The 17,779-nt window shown below is 41.7% G+C and overlaps 1 protein-coding gene across 18 annotated transcripts in view; it reads left to right on the forward strand.

Moving 5' to 3' along the window:
• magi2a (membrane associated guanylate kinase, WW and PDZ domain containing 2a) overlaps positions 1–17,779 on the forward strand; it is a 595,536-nt gene that overhangs the window by 573,491 nt on the left and 4,266 nt on the right. For 13 of the 18 annotated variants that reach the window (XM_068004948.1, XM_068004950.1, XM_068004946.1 and 10 more), the window contains 2 exons: positions 2,466–2,609; positions 10,628–10,766. In XM_068004948.1, coding sequence (XP_067861049.1) covers positions 2,466–2,609; positions 10,628–10,766 — 283 coding nt within the window. Of the gene's footprint in view, positions 1–2,465; positions 2,610–10,627; positions 10,767–11,484; positions 11,574–17,779 lie in introns of all 18 variants that reach the window. The other 5 variants (XM_068004958.1, XM_068004959.1, XM_068004960.1 and 2 more) reach the window with 1 other exon arrangement.

Raw genomic sequence — 17,779 nt, forward strand, 5'->3', positions numbered from 1 at the left:
GGGTCCACAGACCGAGGCGCAGCTCCCCGGACCTCTCCGAGCAGCAGTGCACAGGGAGGCGCAGATTCGCTCGACATGTAGTCGTGGAGATCTGCAGGCTCTTTCATGCCGAGCGGCTCCTGGCTGGCCCCAGCACCAACTGCTTACCTGTCGCTGTCAAAGTCACCACTGCCCTCCACAACTTCTCCTCCGCATCCTTCCAGGGTGCAGCCGGCTACACCTCGGATGTCTCTCAGTCGTCTGCGCGGAAGAGCCCTGCAAATACACCTGCACCTACTCTGCAGTAACACGATGGGTGGCATCAGTGGTGGGTCCTCATAGTGATACCCAGGAGCGGGCATTATTGGACACAACAGACAGGATTCGCGGAGACATGGCAGTGGTGGTGCCAATATAATGTGTGCTGTTTGTTGCTCTGAAATTCAATATAGGTAACACCCATGGCAAACCCTCCGACACCCTTGTGCACCCCCTTCATGCTCACGAAACATTTGCCTTACGCTGCCTACTGCACATATGTGATGCATGCCCTGTGGCTGCAGCACAGGTGGTGGCAGGTTGAGTGAGGCTTGCCGTGAGGGAGATGCACGAGAGGGTGAGTATGGGATAGAGCCATGAGATTGTATGAGGATTGGGTCGCGTGTTAGTGGCAGGATGAGTACTGGCGAGGTGAGTAGGTGGAGGTAAGATGAGGATGGGGTTTGAGTGGGTATGAGGGGTGATGTGACAGAGTAGTGTTGGCGGTGCCGAAGGAGATGTGGGGTTGGGGCAGTGTTGTGGCAGATGGAGTGTAGGGGAAAGACTTCGTGTTCTCACTGTGGCTGACCTGCTGAGGTCATTGCAGCCTCAGGTGGGCGATATGTTGGTTGCGCAGGTGACCCCCTCTGCCACCTCGAGCCAGGCCTTCTTGGTGGCAGAGGCTGGCCGCTTCCGCCCGCCGGGTGCAAGATCTCTGTCTTCGCCCTCCTCCTCACCCCATCTGATGATACCTGGGGTGAGGCATCATTAAACTGGGAGCAGCCTTCCTCCTGGGCTGCTCCATGCTGTAATTTGTTCCATTGGTTGCAGCATCTGTCAGTGGAGGACTGCCCCTTTAACTAGAGAGCCTCCAGCTGACAGATCGTACTGCGCATGCGCAGCCCGCCCGACGCGCAGACCAGCAGCGCGGACCCCGGAGGAGCAGGTAATTGATTCCTATTAGTGTGTTGCCTGCTACGATCGCGCGGGCAACCCACTAATTTCACCGAGCGTGTTGACCACGCTCCCGAAACCCAACCCGCCGGAAACCCGCAGGCCTGGTAAAATCGAGCCCATTGTATCAGTAAATAAATGCATGCAAAAATATATTAAATTAAGCAAGATATATAGGAAGTAACAGTAGCAAAGTCAAGACTTTCATACAATAAGCATTTTCTGCAATTCAGGGGAAATATTCGATGGCTAATTAAATATTACCTATTTAAAATAATTTTTTAAGTCCATCTTTTCACCCCTTTTAAGAAAATGAGGTCCAATGCTGCACGTGCTAGTTTGTAGCTCACATACCAGTACTCTAGACTTAGCTGGTACCGCTACACCGTTGATCATATAAAAACGTGTTAAGGATAACCAACATTTCATTAGATACTATTTCTGTTTGTACCAATTTGGGGAAGAAAATAGTTGCCATTAATTTAAAATTAAACTGAAAGTTTTATATATAAATACCAAAAAATTAAAATCTATTTTAATGTATGACTGAAAAATGTTGCTTTTGTTGAATGCTTCCAAGATGATCAGGCAAATGTTTAACTGCGACCATTAATTAAGCATTTGGTTTGTCATATTTGATTTAGGAGTTCTGCTGCACTTGTTTGCTGTACTACTTGCTTGATTAACCAGTGGAAAATATTAATAGCCAGGGGCTGTTCATCATCCACATTTCAAAGAGTCAAGTAGGAAAGATGTGCTAGAATATTTTAAATTGTATTTATGATGTGTAAGTGACCTGTAATTATACCTGCCATACATTTACTTCATGAATTATCAGTCCACGGAGCACCGTACGTGGTTGGCAGTTCTGCTTTAATGCAGTTGTTCCGTGAATTATGACATGGGTGCTTCATCATGTAACTTTAACATCCTGACAGTTTTTGAGGAAAGGAGATATAATTTTTGTTCAGCATTATTATGTCCTCGCATGTGATAGCAACGTACTGACCATATAGATTAAAGCAAAAGTTCATCGGCACATTAAAGGCCTAATTAAGGGTGAATACCCAATAGGATTCTAACAACATTCATATTGAGTTGTGCTGTTGTTGGCCAAAACATTATCCCTGCACAGCTGCTTTATCAAAATCTTTTGTTTTTGAATTTCATTGTTTCATTTTAGGCTAAATACTGTTAATGTATGTTGGATTAGTAAAATCTGTGAACAGTGGATTTTTGTGTACATTTTGTTCTTCTTTTGCATTTACATCTAGGATTTTGATTACTTTACGGTTGATCTGGAGAAAGGTGCCAAAGGATTTGGATTTAGTATTCGTGGAGGACGAGAATATAAAATGGATCTATATGTACTGCGCTTGGCAGAGGATGGGCCAGCGATCAGAAATGGAAGAATGAGGGTAAGCCGACAATCTCTTTGATTCAGCGTACTATAGTCAACTTCTGCTGCAGCAATCAAAGCATCCAGGCTTGAGTTTTCACTGTAGTGCGGATTTTATGCAAGAGGCTTTCAGAAAATATAAAATCAACCAAGACTCTGCCATTGCTGCTAGACATCATTTTTGAGTTTCACTCTTGGTATGGAACCTGCTGTATGCGCTGAAAGGTGTAAAAAAAAAGCGCCGAACTTCTCAATTCACAATGCAAGAGCTGCTATTTTGAACATGCCATTGCTGGTGCAGCAGCCTGTGTGATGTCAAACCTGACAATGTTAGCAGTACTCACTTGAGAACCTGATTTCTCCACTCTTCCCTGTGAATACTGAGGGAAATATTCGTGCCCTTTGTGCTGCCCCAGTTAAAATCAGCTGAGTCACACAAACAATGGATCAAGCCTGGAGGCTTCCTGGTCGCTTTAGTTTAGTATCACGCATGGCGATGCATTTACCAACTCAGGATTAGTCTATGTTTTACCTTTAACTAACGTAAGTGTCAATCATCATTCAGGGACCTTTATGGAGACTGTGCATAACTAATACTGTGGAGTATTGTATTTGTTGTGGAACTACAGAGGACCGTTGCTTTATCAGACAGTAGTATAGTGAACTGTTCCTCCTTTATAATTTGAATCAGTATCTGCACCGTAATGAAGTATATGTGGAGTGGCTGTGCAAACTTGGATCAGAAACATTGCAAAGTAGCATGTTCAACAGAAGCACCTAGAAACATCTGATTGCAAAGTAAACATATGGGGCCAGAATTTGCCGCCACAATAATGGCGAGTTCAATGGCGCTCGCCGTTATTAATATTTAAACCGTCCAGCAACTTGTGGCAAGGAAGAGATACCCCGTGAATTGGGAATTGCCACAAGTTGCTGGACGATTTGCACCGCTCCGCCTTTAGCCTCACGAAAACGGCAGCTCGCTTTCAACCTCCCCGTTATTTTTAAGAAGTTGCTGGATTTGTACATTAAACTCGCCGCAGAAAGTTAGAGCTGGTACTTAAAGGTGTAAATACCCTTTTAACGACATGATAATTGCTCTAAAACCATTCTTTTTTGAAGAATGGTTTTAGAGCAGATGATAGAGGCAGTGCAGAAGAGTTCTGCAAGGCATGCGACCATGAGTGACTCTTAGCTGGGAGCATGTGATTTTAACAATGAATGCAAGATAGAAAATTGTTTCATTTTCCCTACTCCTTAATTCCTCACTTAATACACGTAAAAAGCAAATCTGGAAAATGGCTTGATCTGTGACATGATCAGGAGAGTTGCCCTTTCATTTTCTTAGACTTTTCGCACATTGTATATGAACTATACATCTGTCATATGGTGAGAATTATAATTTTAACAGTTTATAATCAAGTAAATTTAAGGTTAATGTTAAGAAAAAATTCTGTTAATTATGTGCACTTTCTACTGGTCCATAAAAGAAATACATAACAGGGCATTTTGATATGTGGCATAAAAGTAGTCGGACACGCATACAGTATGCAGAACTCTATATAGAAGAAAGATAAAGCATAATCTAAAGCTTTAGAAGCTGCTGTATTATGGGATACAATGGTTATTTTAGCCACTTGTGCAAACATAAAGAAAACTTTAAGTAAAGGGGATTTCAAATTATAACACGGGTGATGATGCTTTATCAAGGAAATATAATTTGTTTTGTCATTGCCCACATCATGTCACATATGATACGGTAAATGCAGTCACAATAACCATTCGGATATGATAGTCATTTTCTTACAGCCAATATCAGTTAAATGCCATTAGTCTTTAAAATACCAAATGTTAATGGGCTCAATTTTGAAATGGTGACAGGTTGGCAGTGGCGGGTGAAGGTGCGCGTGGCAAACCTGCATTAACAAAACTTACTGTTTCCGACACGATCGTATCGTGATTGATGATGATTAACATGCTCTCCGGGTTTCGCGCCCAGCAGCCAGCCTGATTGACAGGCTGGTTGCCATCAGGAGCTGCAACGCGAATGGGGGGGGGCGGGTCGCGGAGAAAGAGACCAGCGAGACGTCATCCGGCGCTGGAACGGAAGATTGGGGGGGGGGGGAGAGGGGAAGATCGGGGGGGGGGGGGGAGAGGGGAAGATCGGGGGGGGGGGGAGAGGGGAAGATCGGGGGGGAGGGGTGAAGAGGGGAAGATCGGGGGGGGGGGGGAGAGGGGAAGATCGGGGGGGAGGGGTGAAGAGGGGAAGATCGGGGGGGAGGGGTGAAGAGGGGAAGATCGGGGGAGGTGAAGAGGGGAAGATCGGGGGAGGTGAAGAGGGGAAGATCGGGGGAGGTGAAGAGGGGGAGATCGGGGGGGTGAAGAGGGGAGGGGGAGAGTGGAAGATCGGGGGGAGTGAAGAGGGGAAGATCGAGGGGGGTGAAGAGGGGGAGATCGGGGGAGGGGGAGAGTGGAAGATCAGGGGGGTGAAGCGGGGGAGATCAGGGGAGGGGGAGAGTGGTAGTTCGGGGGGGGTGAAGAGGGGGAGATCGGGGAAGGGGGAGAGTGGAAGATCGAGGGGGTGAAGAGGGGCGATCGGGTGGTGAAGAGGGGAAGATTGGAGAGGGAGATATTGGACATCGGAGCAGGGTGCACAGGTAGGTTGATTTTATGTTTTAACTTCTTGCAGTGGTTTTTGATGTACTTTATTTCATTTCTTTTTGCCTGATCCGGCCCTTCACACCTGGTTTCACCAGGCATGAATCAGAAGCGGTGGGAAAGCCGCCCAGGTAAGTTAAAAATCGTTCTAACCATGTAATCTGTCACAAGTAAAGTGCCTTAAGTGCCTCAATGAGGTACATTTGGCTCTTTGAATATCATCCTGCCGACTTTTATTGCCAGCGGGACTTCCGTTTTGGGTGGAGAACTCAGAAGTCGGGGGGTTGGAGCCTGCTTCCGAACCCAAGCGGGATTTCCATGATTTTCGGAGCATCCCCCACCCTCAACGCACCCACAATTTTCCCATAAAATTGAGCCCAATATGTTTTTAAAAAACTGAATTTTTACACTCTTTTATAACTAGGGGAGAGATACAAAAGGGTCCAGAGGGGCAATTTTTTCACTCAAAGGGTGGTGAGTGTCTGGAACGAGCTGCCAGAGGCAGTAGTAGAGGCGGGTACAATTTTGTCTTTTAAAAAGCATTTGGACAGTTACATGGGTAAGATGGGTATAGAGGGATATGGGCCAAGTGCAGGCAATTGGGACTAGCTTAGTGGTATAAACTGGGCGGCATGGACATGTTGGGCCGAAGGGCCTGTTTCCATGTTGTAACTTCTATGACTTCTATGATTCTAGTAGATCTCCCTTGGCATTGTTCACTGTAAATCATGTCATACACTGCTGAGGTGGAGCTGTGTATCTGTGGGGCCACAAAGTCTAATTGTTATGCAAGCTGTATTGGAAATTAAGCCACTGAACTAGATGACCTGGCCATGATTCTTCATTACAAAGGACACGACCTGATATGCTTGTAGAGAACGATAATAGTTGATTCACTATTAGTAGCAGTACTTAGAGACCAGAGTGTAGCTAGGCTGGGGACTGACCAGGTTACAAAAGTTGAGTTTCGAAAGTCCTCGGTCGAATCCCACTATGCATTATCTTTTACACTGTTTTATTGGAGCAGTGTGGCAACTGCAACTTCCTCTTCCCACAGGCTGTACAGCTTCAAAACCGCTCACACATTGCCATTTCCACACTATCTAGTTTACAGTTTATGTCTGAACATGACATTCTTCTCCTTTCCCACGTGTGTTCAACCATCATTCTTAGTGATCTATTGCTTTAATTGCTTGCAAGCAGAGATAAGCTTTGATGTACCCCTGTGATGCCAGACACTGTCACCTTGATGTTGCTTCGTGCTGACTGTTACTTCCTTCCATCTTGTATCAGCTTGTGATCAATTGATCAAAGTCCCAGTCCATTTGGTTTGTATCATTTTGTGATCAATCTGATCAAAATCAGAACCATTTGGTGGTTCTTTATTCTGTAGGTACTCTTTTAACCCCTTTGTTACCACAACATACATTGCCTGTCTGTAACAGTTAGGGGAACTTGCCAGATTGGAATGTGCCTGTGAATTTCAGGACCTAGGTCAGAAAATCCCAGCATTAAGTGACTGGCTTTCTTTCTCTTTTTTTAAGATCATTTTGCATCAGTAACAAAATGTGAAATATGATGAATATGTGCTATATGCAAGATGTTTGTTAATATATGCTGTTGGATTGTCAGTGAGGTTGCTCATGGCTCGTCTCAAGGCTGAAGCGCCGTTGCATTGTTTAGTTAATAAGCTGGTCTGTGCCTTTAAGGTGACTGTACTAAATAGGTGTTTGTAGCTACTTACAAACTGCTGGGTCAATTAGATGCAGCTTTTTAAAATTCCTTCTCCTCTGCTTTTTTTTAAGATACGCTCTCCTGTGCTTTTTTAGAATCCCTTTTGCCTGCTTTTTAAGGGAGAATAAAAGTGAGGGAGAAAGAGATGACAGGGTGGGAGGAAATAGACGGAAAACAAAGCATTGAAAGAAGAGTAAGGGAAAACAGAAGTGAAGGAGGTAAGAGAGAAAGCGAAACATTGAAGGAGTAAAGAGGGAACAAAAAGCAGACGTAAAGGAGGGGAATAAGACAAAGTGTAGGAAGAAAGAGGGAAAATCAGTGGAGGAAAGAAACAAAAGTGAAGAGTGAAAACAGAAAGGAAAAAGACCGAAATGTTTTGCACATTAACCACTATCCTTAGATAGAGAGGCACTAAAGGTTGTTTTTTGGTGTGGCCCAGCCGGAATAGATTAAAAGGTACTGAATTGGTTAGCTTTTTTGTCAAGAATAATTTGTTTGAGCAAGCTTTGAGCAAAGGCATGTGGGCAGGCCAAGGTTATAACATTAACGTCTGTGCATGCCCTTATCATCTCATACATTGCCATCTTCATCTTATTCAAGGGATTTGTAGCAGGCATCTAATGTTAAGCCTGTCTTCTGCCTGTTTTTATATTCAATTTTTTTCATGGTCTCTTCCCCTAAAATATCAAATCTGCTACTTTCATTTCCAAATTAGTCTGAACATGCATTATCTCTCCTTTTTTCTCTTTTCTCCTGATGTTTCTATTTCCTGGACATTTGACCCCCCTGCATATCAAAGTCATGCCCGTCCTCTGGGGTGAGACATGTTTCTGCAATAACTAAAACCACGTAATTCACTTTTGACACATATGCCTCTAACTTAAGTGTCTTATTCTGAAAGCTTATAGAATTCAGATATTGACACTTAATTGTAATCTGCTTTCTTTTGTTTGCTTTGTCTTGATTTACTTTCTGCTTTATATTATCCCTTCCCCTTGACCATTGTCCAAACTCTGCTTATCTATAACTTAAGTTTTTTTCCCATTCTTATCACTGTGAGTGATTATTATATTGGTGGCTGAAAAAAAAGCTGTTAGTGAATTTGAGAAAATTTGTTTGAAAAGGTACTAAATTTTGTGGATTTGATTGTGCAGTGGGTTAGGACACTGTCCTTTCATTTTTGGGATTTCAGCCCAGGCTGATGGGATGAAAATTTTCTTCCATGGGCTCCAAGTTTTCTTCCATGGGCTCCCTTGAGGGCTTAGTGAGTTTATCCAGTGAGTAGCTGAGCCATACAGATCAGGGATGTTCAATTTTCATTCTCTAGTTTATGCACCTGCACCTGCACCCGCACCCACACCCACACGCACTGGATGCGATTATCCCACTGGTTGTCAACCCACACTCCACTCACCGGACTATCTGGAGTGGGGTTTGAACCCTGCACCTTCTGACTCAGTGGCGGGAATGCTACCACTAAGCCAAAGGCTCACTCACTCCTGCAACAGAAGGGGTACCAAGGTAACAGGTTTAATTCTGCTATTTACATAATGTTAATTTTACATTAATTGAATCAAAAACTGTCTGCTGTTTGATGCAACTTTCATGGGAGGAGATTCAGAGTTGCCACGTGTAATAAATTAGGTCTCAAAATAGTAGGGAAGTCATGGAATTGCACTTATTAGTCTGTCTAGTTCAATTAGCCACATGAAAATTTGAAAGGGAAAATGAAAAGTACTGTTGCTAGATTAAATTAATGACTTCTAATAGTTCTACTGTAATTCATCAACTCCCTGTCTCTTTTTAATTATTTATCCAGTCTGCCATGAAGAAACCTTTTTATGCAATTTGGTGTAGACGAAAACAATATAGGTGGTTATTACAATTCAATAAAAAGAATACATTAGTATACATTCAAATTGTTCTTTTTTACTACTTAACTGTATTCTAAATTGTATTCTGCGTTGTGGCAATTTTGTCCATTTATGCTTTTGTGGAACTGACACAACAATCTATCCAACTAAAGGCTATAATGGGGACCTCAGTGCCACATACACAATTCTCCATCACCAAATGTAGATGGATTACAGGACATGAAATGGTTAATTGAGACACAGAAAGTAGCTTATCAGTCAGCACAACCAGGCCACATGCCGTGCTGGTGTCATACTGGACAGTATATATAATTAGGTCTGGTTCAGCATGCTCCACTCCAAAGACAGCTCAGCAAGACAAAGTGAATCAAATAAATTATCCCTGGTAACATCTTAACAAAAAGGAATGTCTGCTAGTGAAGTTATCACTTCAGCGAACCCGGTAATGATACTGTTCTCTTAATGTTCGCTACAGCTTAGCAGCCAGAGAGAAAAATAATAGTAAGAGATTTTCCAATATGAGCTCAGTTATACTCGGCAGATTGCCCTGCAGGTTGTCACAAATTCACAAAATAATTACAGATGAGGAAAACCATTTCGGCCATATTAGTCCCATGGTCGTGGCTCCGTGGTAGCACTCTCACCTCTGAGTCAGAAGATTGTGGGTTCAAGTCCACTCCAGAGACTTGAGCACAAAATCTAGGCTGACACTCCAGTGCAGTACTGAGAAAGTGCTGCTCTGTCAGAGGTGCCGTCTTTTGGATGAGACGTTAAACTGAGGCCTCGTCTGCCCTCTCAGGTGGATGTAAAAGTTCCCACAGCACTGTTTCAAAGAAGAGCAGGGGAGATCGCCCTGGTGTCCTGGCCAATATTTATCCCTCAACCTAACAGATCCATCACTGAAACAGATTATCTGGTTATTATCACTTCGCTGTTTGTGGGACCTTGCTGTGCGCAAATTGGCTGCCGCGTTTCCTACATTACAACAGTGACTACACTTCAAAAGTACTTCATTGGCTGTAAAGCGCTTTGAGATGTCCTGAGGTCTTAAAAGGTGCTATATAAATACAAATCTTTCTTTCTTTCTCTATGAAAGGAGTGTTCATGTCGCGGCCTGTAAGACTGTTAATCAGCCTGCAAGTTCTTCCAGTACTTCACACTATTCTCCAAGAGAAGAGTGCGAAGATACGAAAAGAACAACAACCTGATCGTAACTGTCTGTCAATCTGCATATATTAAATTTCAATAAACGGTCTCAGATTTGAAGTAACTTTAATTTAATTAGTTTCTGAACACAGGCATTTGACTCTTTCTCGAAGAGAGATTGTCTGCTATCTAGTTGGACGTATTCCTGCGGGTTTCATTAAATGACCTCGCGCCTCCAACTGCCCCGCCCACCCAAAAAGTCTTTTTTCCCATCTCCAATATTTTTATAACTAATAAATGAAAGTATTCAAAGAAAATGAAAAAAAACACACTTTTCTTTAATACCCCAATGATTTTTAATCCTTGATTGTTCCAGGCGATTAATCTGTAGTGTCCAGATTAATCTGTAATTCCTGGAGACTCCAGGAGAGTGCTGAAAGTTTGGCCACCCTAAGGATGGCATCCATTTTAACTCCAGCTATTTGAAAACAAACTTCATAAAATAAAGATAGAAATTTGCATTTCAGTGACCAGAATCTTACCAACAGTTTACTGATAGTTATGGATAAGAACTCTTCAATGCATCATCGTATCCTCACGTGGTTTTTATTTTTGTTCTCAACAGGTTGGGGATCAAATCATTGAAATCAATGGAGAAAACACAAGAGAAATGACCCATGGCAGAGCGATAGAGCTGATCAAATCTGGAGGGAGAAGAGTGCGTCTCCTTCTTAAACGGGGGACAGGTCAAGTGCCTGAGTATGGTGGGTTTCATATTCTAGACCAGATTACTTTCCATGTAGCTAATAAAGAATAAAGCAGTATTTTAACAGCCTTTTTAGGTACTAGTACAGTGTGTTAGATTGGCAACTAGCTACCAATCAAGTTATGACGAAGTTATAGCTTGTAAGCCTTAAGTCATACACTTGAATACATGTTGTGTAGTTGGTTGAATTTTGGCATAAAAACTTAATTGCAAGCTCCATTCATTGCTGTTAACCTAGCATAATTGACAATGCATTGCCTTCTGTATCAGTCAAATGAAAGTTTGCTAATCAAATTAGCTTTTCTCTTCCTCTATCAATGCATGGATTAGCATGCTTCAAAATATTGGCACAAGGAACATTAGATAAATATATGATTAAAAATGTCATTAAATGCTGATGATTAATTGATAGCTGGTTGCCAATTGTGGTTTCTTAGGAGCACTACAGATTCCAATTATGCATAGCTAAAAAAAATTTACAACTAGTAACTAGGACTAAATAATCTACATATAATTTCTCACTAATAATTTAATATCTGCATGTCTTAATACCTTGCAGTTTGTTTTATCTTAATTCTTTCCTGTTTTAAATTTTCTACTTTACTACGCTAAACAGCTTACTAGGTATCTTTGTGCTAACAGTAGTGTTAATATCTATGTCACTGGTTCTGTTAATTCTAATGATTGGTCCTAGGCTGTTCCTCCCCTTCCTTTAGGAATGGTACCTTCCAGTCTCTCCATGTGCATGAAAAGTGACAAGCATGGGTCCCCATATTTCTTCCTATTGGGCCACCCTAAAGACACGGTTTGTAAATCTGCATGCGTATTACCATTCTTAAAACCTTAGACTTGATTTCACATAATTACGTTTTAACATGTTTTGTGGTTGAGCTAATTATGGTTTACTCTGTGAAACATTTTACTAACACAAGTAGTCTACATCAAAGAATAACAGTTACTGTAGTTCAAAAGTCAGTAACTGTAGAATTAAATAGTAGCTGCTAATTTGCACAATGTATATTATACATCTAATCTCCTAAAACTGTTGGATTTTTTAACTATTCTACCCATTACCCAAGGCCCTGTGGCTCTGACCTATACAAAATATTATACTTCTCTGATTTGTCTTTCAGAAATATCTTGAAAGTAATTTGAAATTAAAATTAAATTTTATAAATTAGTATTGAGCTACAAGACATGCTTTAAAACAAAGTTCAGAACTAGAATAAGGTAGTCTTATGCAGTTGCAGATTGATACATCAACCTAACCGTGTACACTTACATTTTGAGACCTTTTAATAAATCCATATTCACACATTCAGATAGCTGCTGGCACTAGGTGTCTGGGCTCACACATGAACATTGGCCATTCGACAAGATACTGGAGAGTGTCCGATATTCTTGGAACTGTACCCTGAAAAAATAAACGCCTTCGGAAGAGGAAATAGAAAATTGAGGGGCATGGTTTACAAAGAAAACTTGAACCTCAAATGTTATCTCCAAAATGATATTATTCCTTTCATGTCAAGCATATATTCAAGATTTTAAAAATTCAGCATTTTAAAAAATATACACACCACATCATGAGGTGTTTTTATTGTGAATTTTATATAAAGTAAGAGTTGATCTACTGAAACCAGCCAGCCTGAATTCTTGCATCCTGTCTCCATATTAGCTGGAATGACAATGAGACAGTGGGCCTCTGACATTTGTCTCTATACAAGCATTCATCTAGACAGTGAATGGGAATGAATTTCCACAGGGCTTCGCCTGCTTGTCCACCTTAGCTTTGACGCAAGAGCTGTAGAAAACCGGGAAAAACAATGTAAGCCATTTTTCCAGAGTTTTCGTGGCTATTTGGTCGAAGTTAAGGCAGACAAGTGGGAGAACCTCCGTGGAAATTTACCCCCAATGTTAACAGTCTACTCAACCACAGGCAATGTCGCAGCCAAGCCCCTAATGTCCACAGCCTCCAGCAGAGATCACTGGATAACAATCGGGGATGGGATTTTTCTCCTCCTTACCCCTGGAGTGCTGAGTCTAATGTAGCGCCTATCCCAGCTAAGATCAACTAACCCACCTGTTCTCTCTAATTTTCATCCTTTTTTTTCTTAAAATTCCATAATTATTTCCAGGTAATTGAATGAATAAAATTTTTTTTTTAAAGAAATATCATCTTATGTTGAGTATAATTCACCCTCCCAAACAGCTCAAAATTATGCGAGGCCCCGTTTCTAACCCAATAGCCCATGTTGTTCCATTTCACCAGCCTAATGCTCTGTGATGCCCTTGTCATTTTGCAGTGGCATTTGGTGAAGTCCCGTGACATTTTGTGTCACTAATGCAATATTTTTTGAGATCCTGTGTCACTTTGCATCACTGTCCTGATATTTTGTAATATCACATGGTATTTTACAATACTAACCTAATATTCTGCAATGCCCCATGTCACTTTGCATCACTAACACAATAATCTGTGGGCTTCTCTGTCACTTTTCATCATTGACACGGTTTACTGTGAAGTCTCCATCACTTTGTGCCATTACCACAATATTCTGTGAGTTTCCCTGTTGTTTTGCATCACTAACAAGATAGTCCTTTTCTGGCACACAAGTAGAACCTTCAAGATCTACAACACACTGAGACAGGAGAGCTGCTAAATCTCAAGCAGACCCCTCTGGAATACTTCACATCTGCTCCTTCCAGTGGTGCACATGTTGGAGCAGTGAAGTAGAAATCTCGGGGTGCAATGGTCTATAGCACAAAGAGGCAGCACAACCGCACATGTTAAGCACACAGTACTTTCTGTTATTCTTAATAAAGACACAAAATTTATGTTTTCCAGATAATCAATAGTTATAATAAATGGCAGATTTGGGGAAAAAACAGGAAAGAACAGTCACTGAACCATAAAAGCCCAGCCTCAAGAAAATAACTGGTCATTTATAGCCTGGTGAATCAATGGTGCTTCATCCAGTGACTGCTCAGCTTCTGCTAGTTCCTCATTGTCCTCTCTTCATCCACTAACTGGCTTATGCAGCTTTCTCTGGCTATGTTGTGCAGCATTCAGCACAACACGACCATTCTGCTAAATATCTCCTGAACATATTGTAAGCCATCTCAGTGTGATCCAGTCATTAGAACCACTGTTTTAGCATGCCAAATATCTGGTTGATGACATTCATGCTGTTGCCTAAAAAGACCTTGTTGTAAAAAGGTAGAATGCAATTGTTACTTTGACCATCACTGGCAGCTCAGTGCTCATATTGCTCCTTGACAGCACAGGAGATAACCAAATTCATCAGTGGCTTCTTTGGTGAGCATTGTCTTCTCACACAGTGCTCCTAGGTAATGTCAGGGTAGCTCTAATGCCTGTTGTAGACCCAATGCTTGGGTTAATAGCAAGTCATGGTGTTCCAACTCCTATGACCTTAGAGCTCCTTAGTCCTTGTTCCAGCGCTCGTAAGCAGCTCGCTGGCCGGGGGGAACAGAATTCCGGCGGCTTCTACACAAAACTGAACCGGAAACTTTATCCTTTACCCTTGGGGAGGCAATTGCGGCAGGCAGCACTGAGCCAGGAGGTATTTGTGGAGCCAAGCGGCATTGCCCAACGAAAATTAAAAAAAACAGGCCTACCTTTTCAGGAGTGGTCTGCAGCAACCCCTTTTAAGGACCGCTGGTTAGGCTGCTCAGTGCCCTATGGCAATGCGTATGCTGCTCACGCCCCGCCTATTGGTACCTCAAATTGTATCCAAGTTCTATGGACATCACACGACAGAGATAACTTATTACAATTAGGCTCCCGCCTAAGACAGGTGGAAGCCTGATCCGACCATTCGGAGGTCCCAACTAAAATGACAGCGAGTAGGAATGAAGCGTTAAGTGAATCGCTGCTATCTTGGGAATGCTCCCACCCTGTTCCTGCCAGGCATAGAGTTTAAAATCACCCCCATGATTTGTTAAATCACCTTTTGTATTTAAGTTCAAATTACCTTCCGTGAAATAGTTAAGAACAATGTGATAACATCATATTAATTAGAAGTGTTGCTGTTACATATATCAGACTTCATTTCACTTCTGATCACTTGCTAAGGTGTGGAATATAAATAATTTAGTAACACTTTCAGAAGGCAATTAAACATGAGAGCATGTTACTAGCCTATGCTTATTCATTTTCCACATCTCTGGTTGCATTTTCTTCTGTGTCTTGTTATTCATGCCACAGTATTAAGTTGCTTCATGAAGTCTTGGAATCCATCAGTGCATTTATGCTTCACCTAACACACAGTCTTGTAGATGTTTGCCCTGTAATCCTTACTGGGGTTAGGTCTGAAAACCAAATTTCAATCCACGCTTATATCATGGTTGAAACAGATCACCTACTAGTCATATTGGTGAACCATATCAACACACATGCACGGTAACTTACAAATTGAAATGATGTTGACTGATAAATAACAAAGTATTTCTTAATCTTTCTAATTTTAATTCTAGAAATTTTCATTATTTTCACCAAGAATCGATTGCCCAGTTTTGTCCTGTTCAACTGCCTCTGCTGATTACCCCCCTTCTCCACCAAGGCAAACCTATCCAGGCTCCCCCTACCCAAGCCCCGAGCCTGCATCTTTCTCTTGTTTCTCTCCTATCTCCCCTCATGCCCCCTCCAAGCTCGCCTTGTCCATAAGACCCACCTCGTGCTCTCTTGACCCCATTCCTGCCAAGCCGCTGACCACCCAACTTCCCTTCCTGGCCTCCAGGCTAACTGACATTGTCAATAGTTTCCTCTCCTCAGGTACTCTTCCCCTAGCTTTCAAAACCATCATCATCATCGACCCGATTCCTCAAAAACTCCACCTTCGACCCCTCTGTCCTTGCAAACTAACCCCAATCTCCAACCTCCCTTTTCTCTCCAAAGTCTTTGAACATCTGGTCGCCTCCCAAATCTGTGTCCCAACTTTCCCGCAACTCCATGTTTGAATTTCTCCAATCAGGTTTCTGCTCCTGCCACAGCACTGAAAAGTCACAAATTACATCATCTGTGACTGTGAATTTGGTAGTAGCCATGATGTGGAGATGCCGGTGATGGACTGGGGTGGACAAATGTAAGGAATCTTACAACACCAGGTTATAGTCCAATAGTTTTATTTGAAAATCACAAGCTTTCGGAGCTTACCTCCTTCGTCAGGTGAGTGAGTGAAGGGTTCTAAGATCTCATAGCTCATCGTCTCCCAGGCTAATATATGCTATGAGATCTTAGAACCCTTCACTCACTCACCTGACGAAGGAGGTAAGCTCCGAAAGCTTGTGATTTTCAAATAAAACTGTTGGACTATAACCTGGTGTTGTAAGATTCCTTACATTTGTGAATTTGGTGCATTATCTCTCTTCATCCTGCATGACCTCTCTGCAGCCTTTGACACAGTGGGCCACATCATTCTTCTCCAACACTGGGTCAGCACTGGAGGTCACAAGTGAGCTGTGATCTTGGCGTAAATGCTAGAATCGCAGCACATGCAAATTCAGGGCTCAACGTGCAAATACAAGAGTTGATATACACATATATAGAGCGCCCAAGAGCAGTAATTGAGCAGAATGAAAATGCATTATTTTTAGTTTTCTTTTAATTTATTTTGCTTTTATTTTTAGTTTTAAATGCCTTATTTATGAAACAAAATATTGCATCAAGTTATAAAGCAGCACTCCAGAGGGTGAGTAGTCAGGTCACAGTTATATTGTACTCAGTATGCCCTGCAGTCACAGGAAGGAAAATCACTTATCGGGTGCAGTGTTATAATCTGGATTTGTCCACAACACAGCAGCATATTTTGGGATACTTGGGAGAGGATAATGTTAATAAACAAACTATTAAGAAACACCAATTTTTAAAGTAAGATGGAGTTCTTTTTTTTTAAAGATTTATCAAAAGCATCTGTTTCCAACATTATTTTTACCTTAAAATAAGTTATCAAAGTAAAGTAACAGCGTCACTATATTTGTCATGCACTGTGTGTCTGAAAGCATATCCTCTGGTGCATGAGACTGCAAATAATGATCGTGCTGCATACATGACTTCTATTAAATACTTACTTAAAAAGCAAGTTGCAAGCATAATTAAGAATAGATCATTGCCCTGAAAAAGTTTGGTGGCCATATTTCACTAACAATGATTCTTTATTCCTCATTTAAGAATTTAGAAATACATAAGCCTACTGAACTCGTGAAATTCTGCTGAATGGAACAGGCCTGAAGAGTTTATACTCTCTGTGTGCAGCCTTTCAGTTGGTGGCTGCTCCTGTTTCCCTGAAACTCTGCTGTCTTTGTTTTCAGGTTGTGTTTTAGGGATGTTACAACTTGACTGTAACCTAACTGTATGGTAAAAGCTTACAGGATCAAACACAAAAAGCCTCAAATCAAACTTGTATGAAACAGTGAGCTACTCCAAGCAAGTCGTTTGAATTTGAATTTGTGTCTAAATATTCATTTGATTTATGTTGCTGTTGCTAGGCTTCTAATGTTTCTTTGTCTTATTTTTACTGTAGTAGATTTCACATAAGTGGATAGCACTGTAGAGAGGTAATTATCTGACTGATCTGCCAGTGAGAGTTTGCTAGCGGGGAGTGCATTTCAGACATTTGGGCATGGTTTGAAAATAATTGTCAGAAAATCATGTGCAGCCCACATCCAAATTTCTGATATGCAAAAGCAAAATACTGTGGATGCTGGAAATCTGAAATAAAAACAGAAAATGCTGGAGAAGCTCAGCAAGTCAAGAAGCAACTGTGGAGAAAGAAACAGAGTTAACATTTCAGGTCGAAGACCTTTCGTGTGTCAGTTCTGACGATAGGTCTTCGACCCTGAAATGTTAACTCTGTTTCTTTCTCCACAGATGCTGCCTGACTTGCTGAGCTTCTCCAGCATTTTCTGTTTTTATTTCTGATATGCACATCTGGCAAGGTTCACACTAACAGCACAAAGTCAGAAAATTAGCCCTTGAATGTACAATACAGTTTT

Source organism: Heptranchias perlo, chromosome 24 (genome assembly GCF_035084215.1).
Source record: "Heptranchias perlo isolate sHepPer1 chromosome 24, sHepPer1.hap1, whole genome shotgun sequence".
In the NCBI taxonomy this organism is placed as follows: Eukaryota; Metazoa; Chordata; class Chondrichthyes; order Hexanchiformes; family Hexanchidae; genus Heptranchias; species Heptranchias perlo.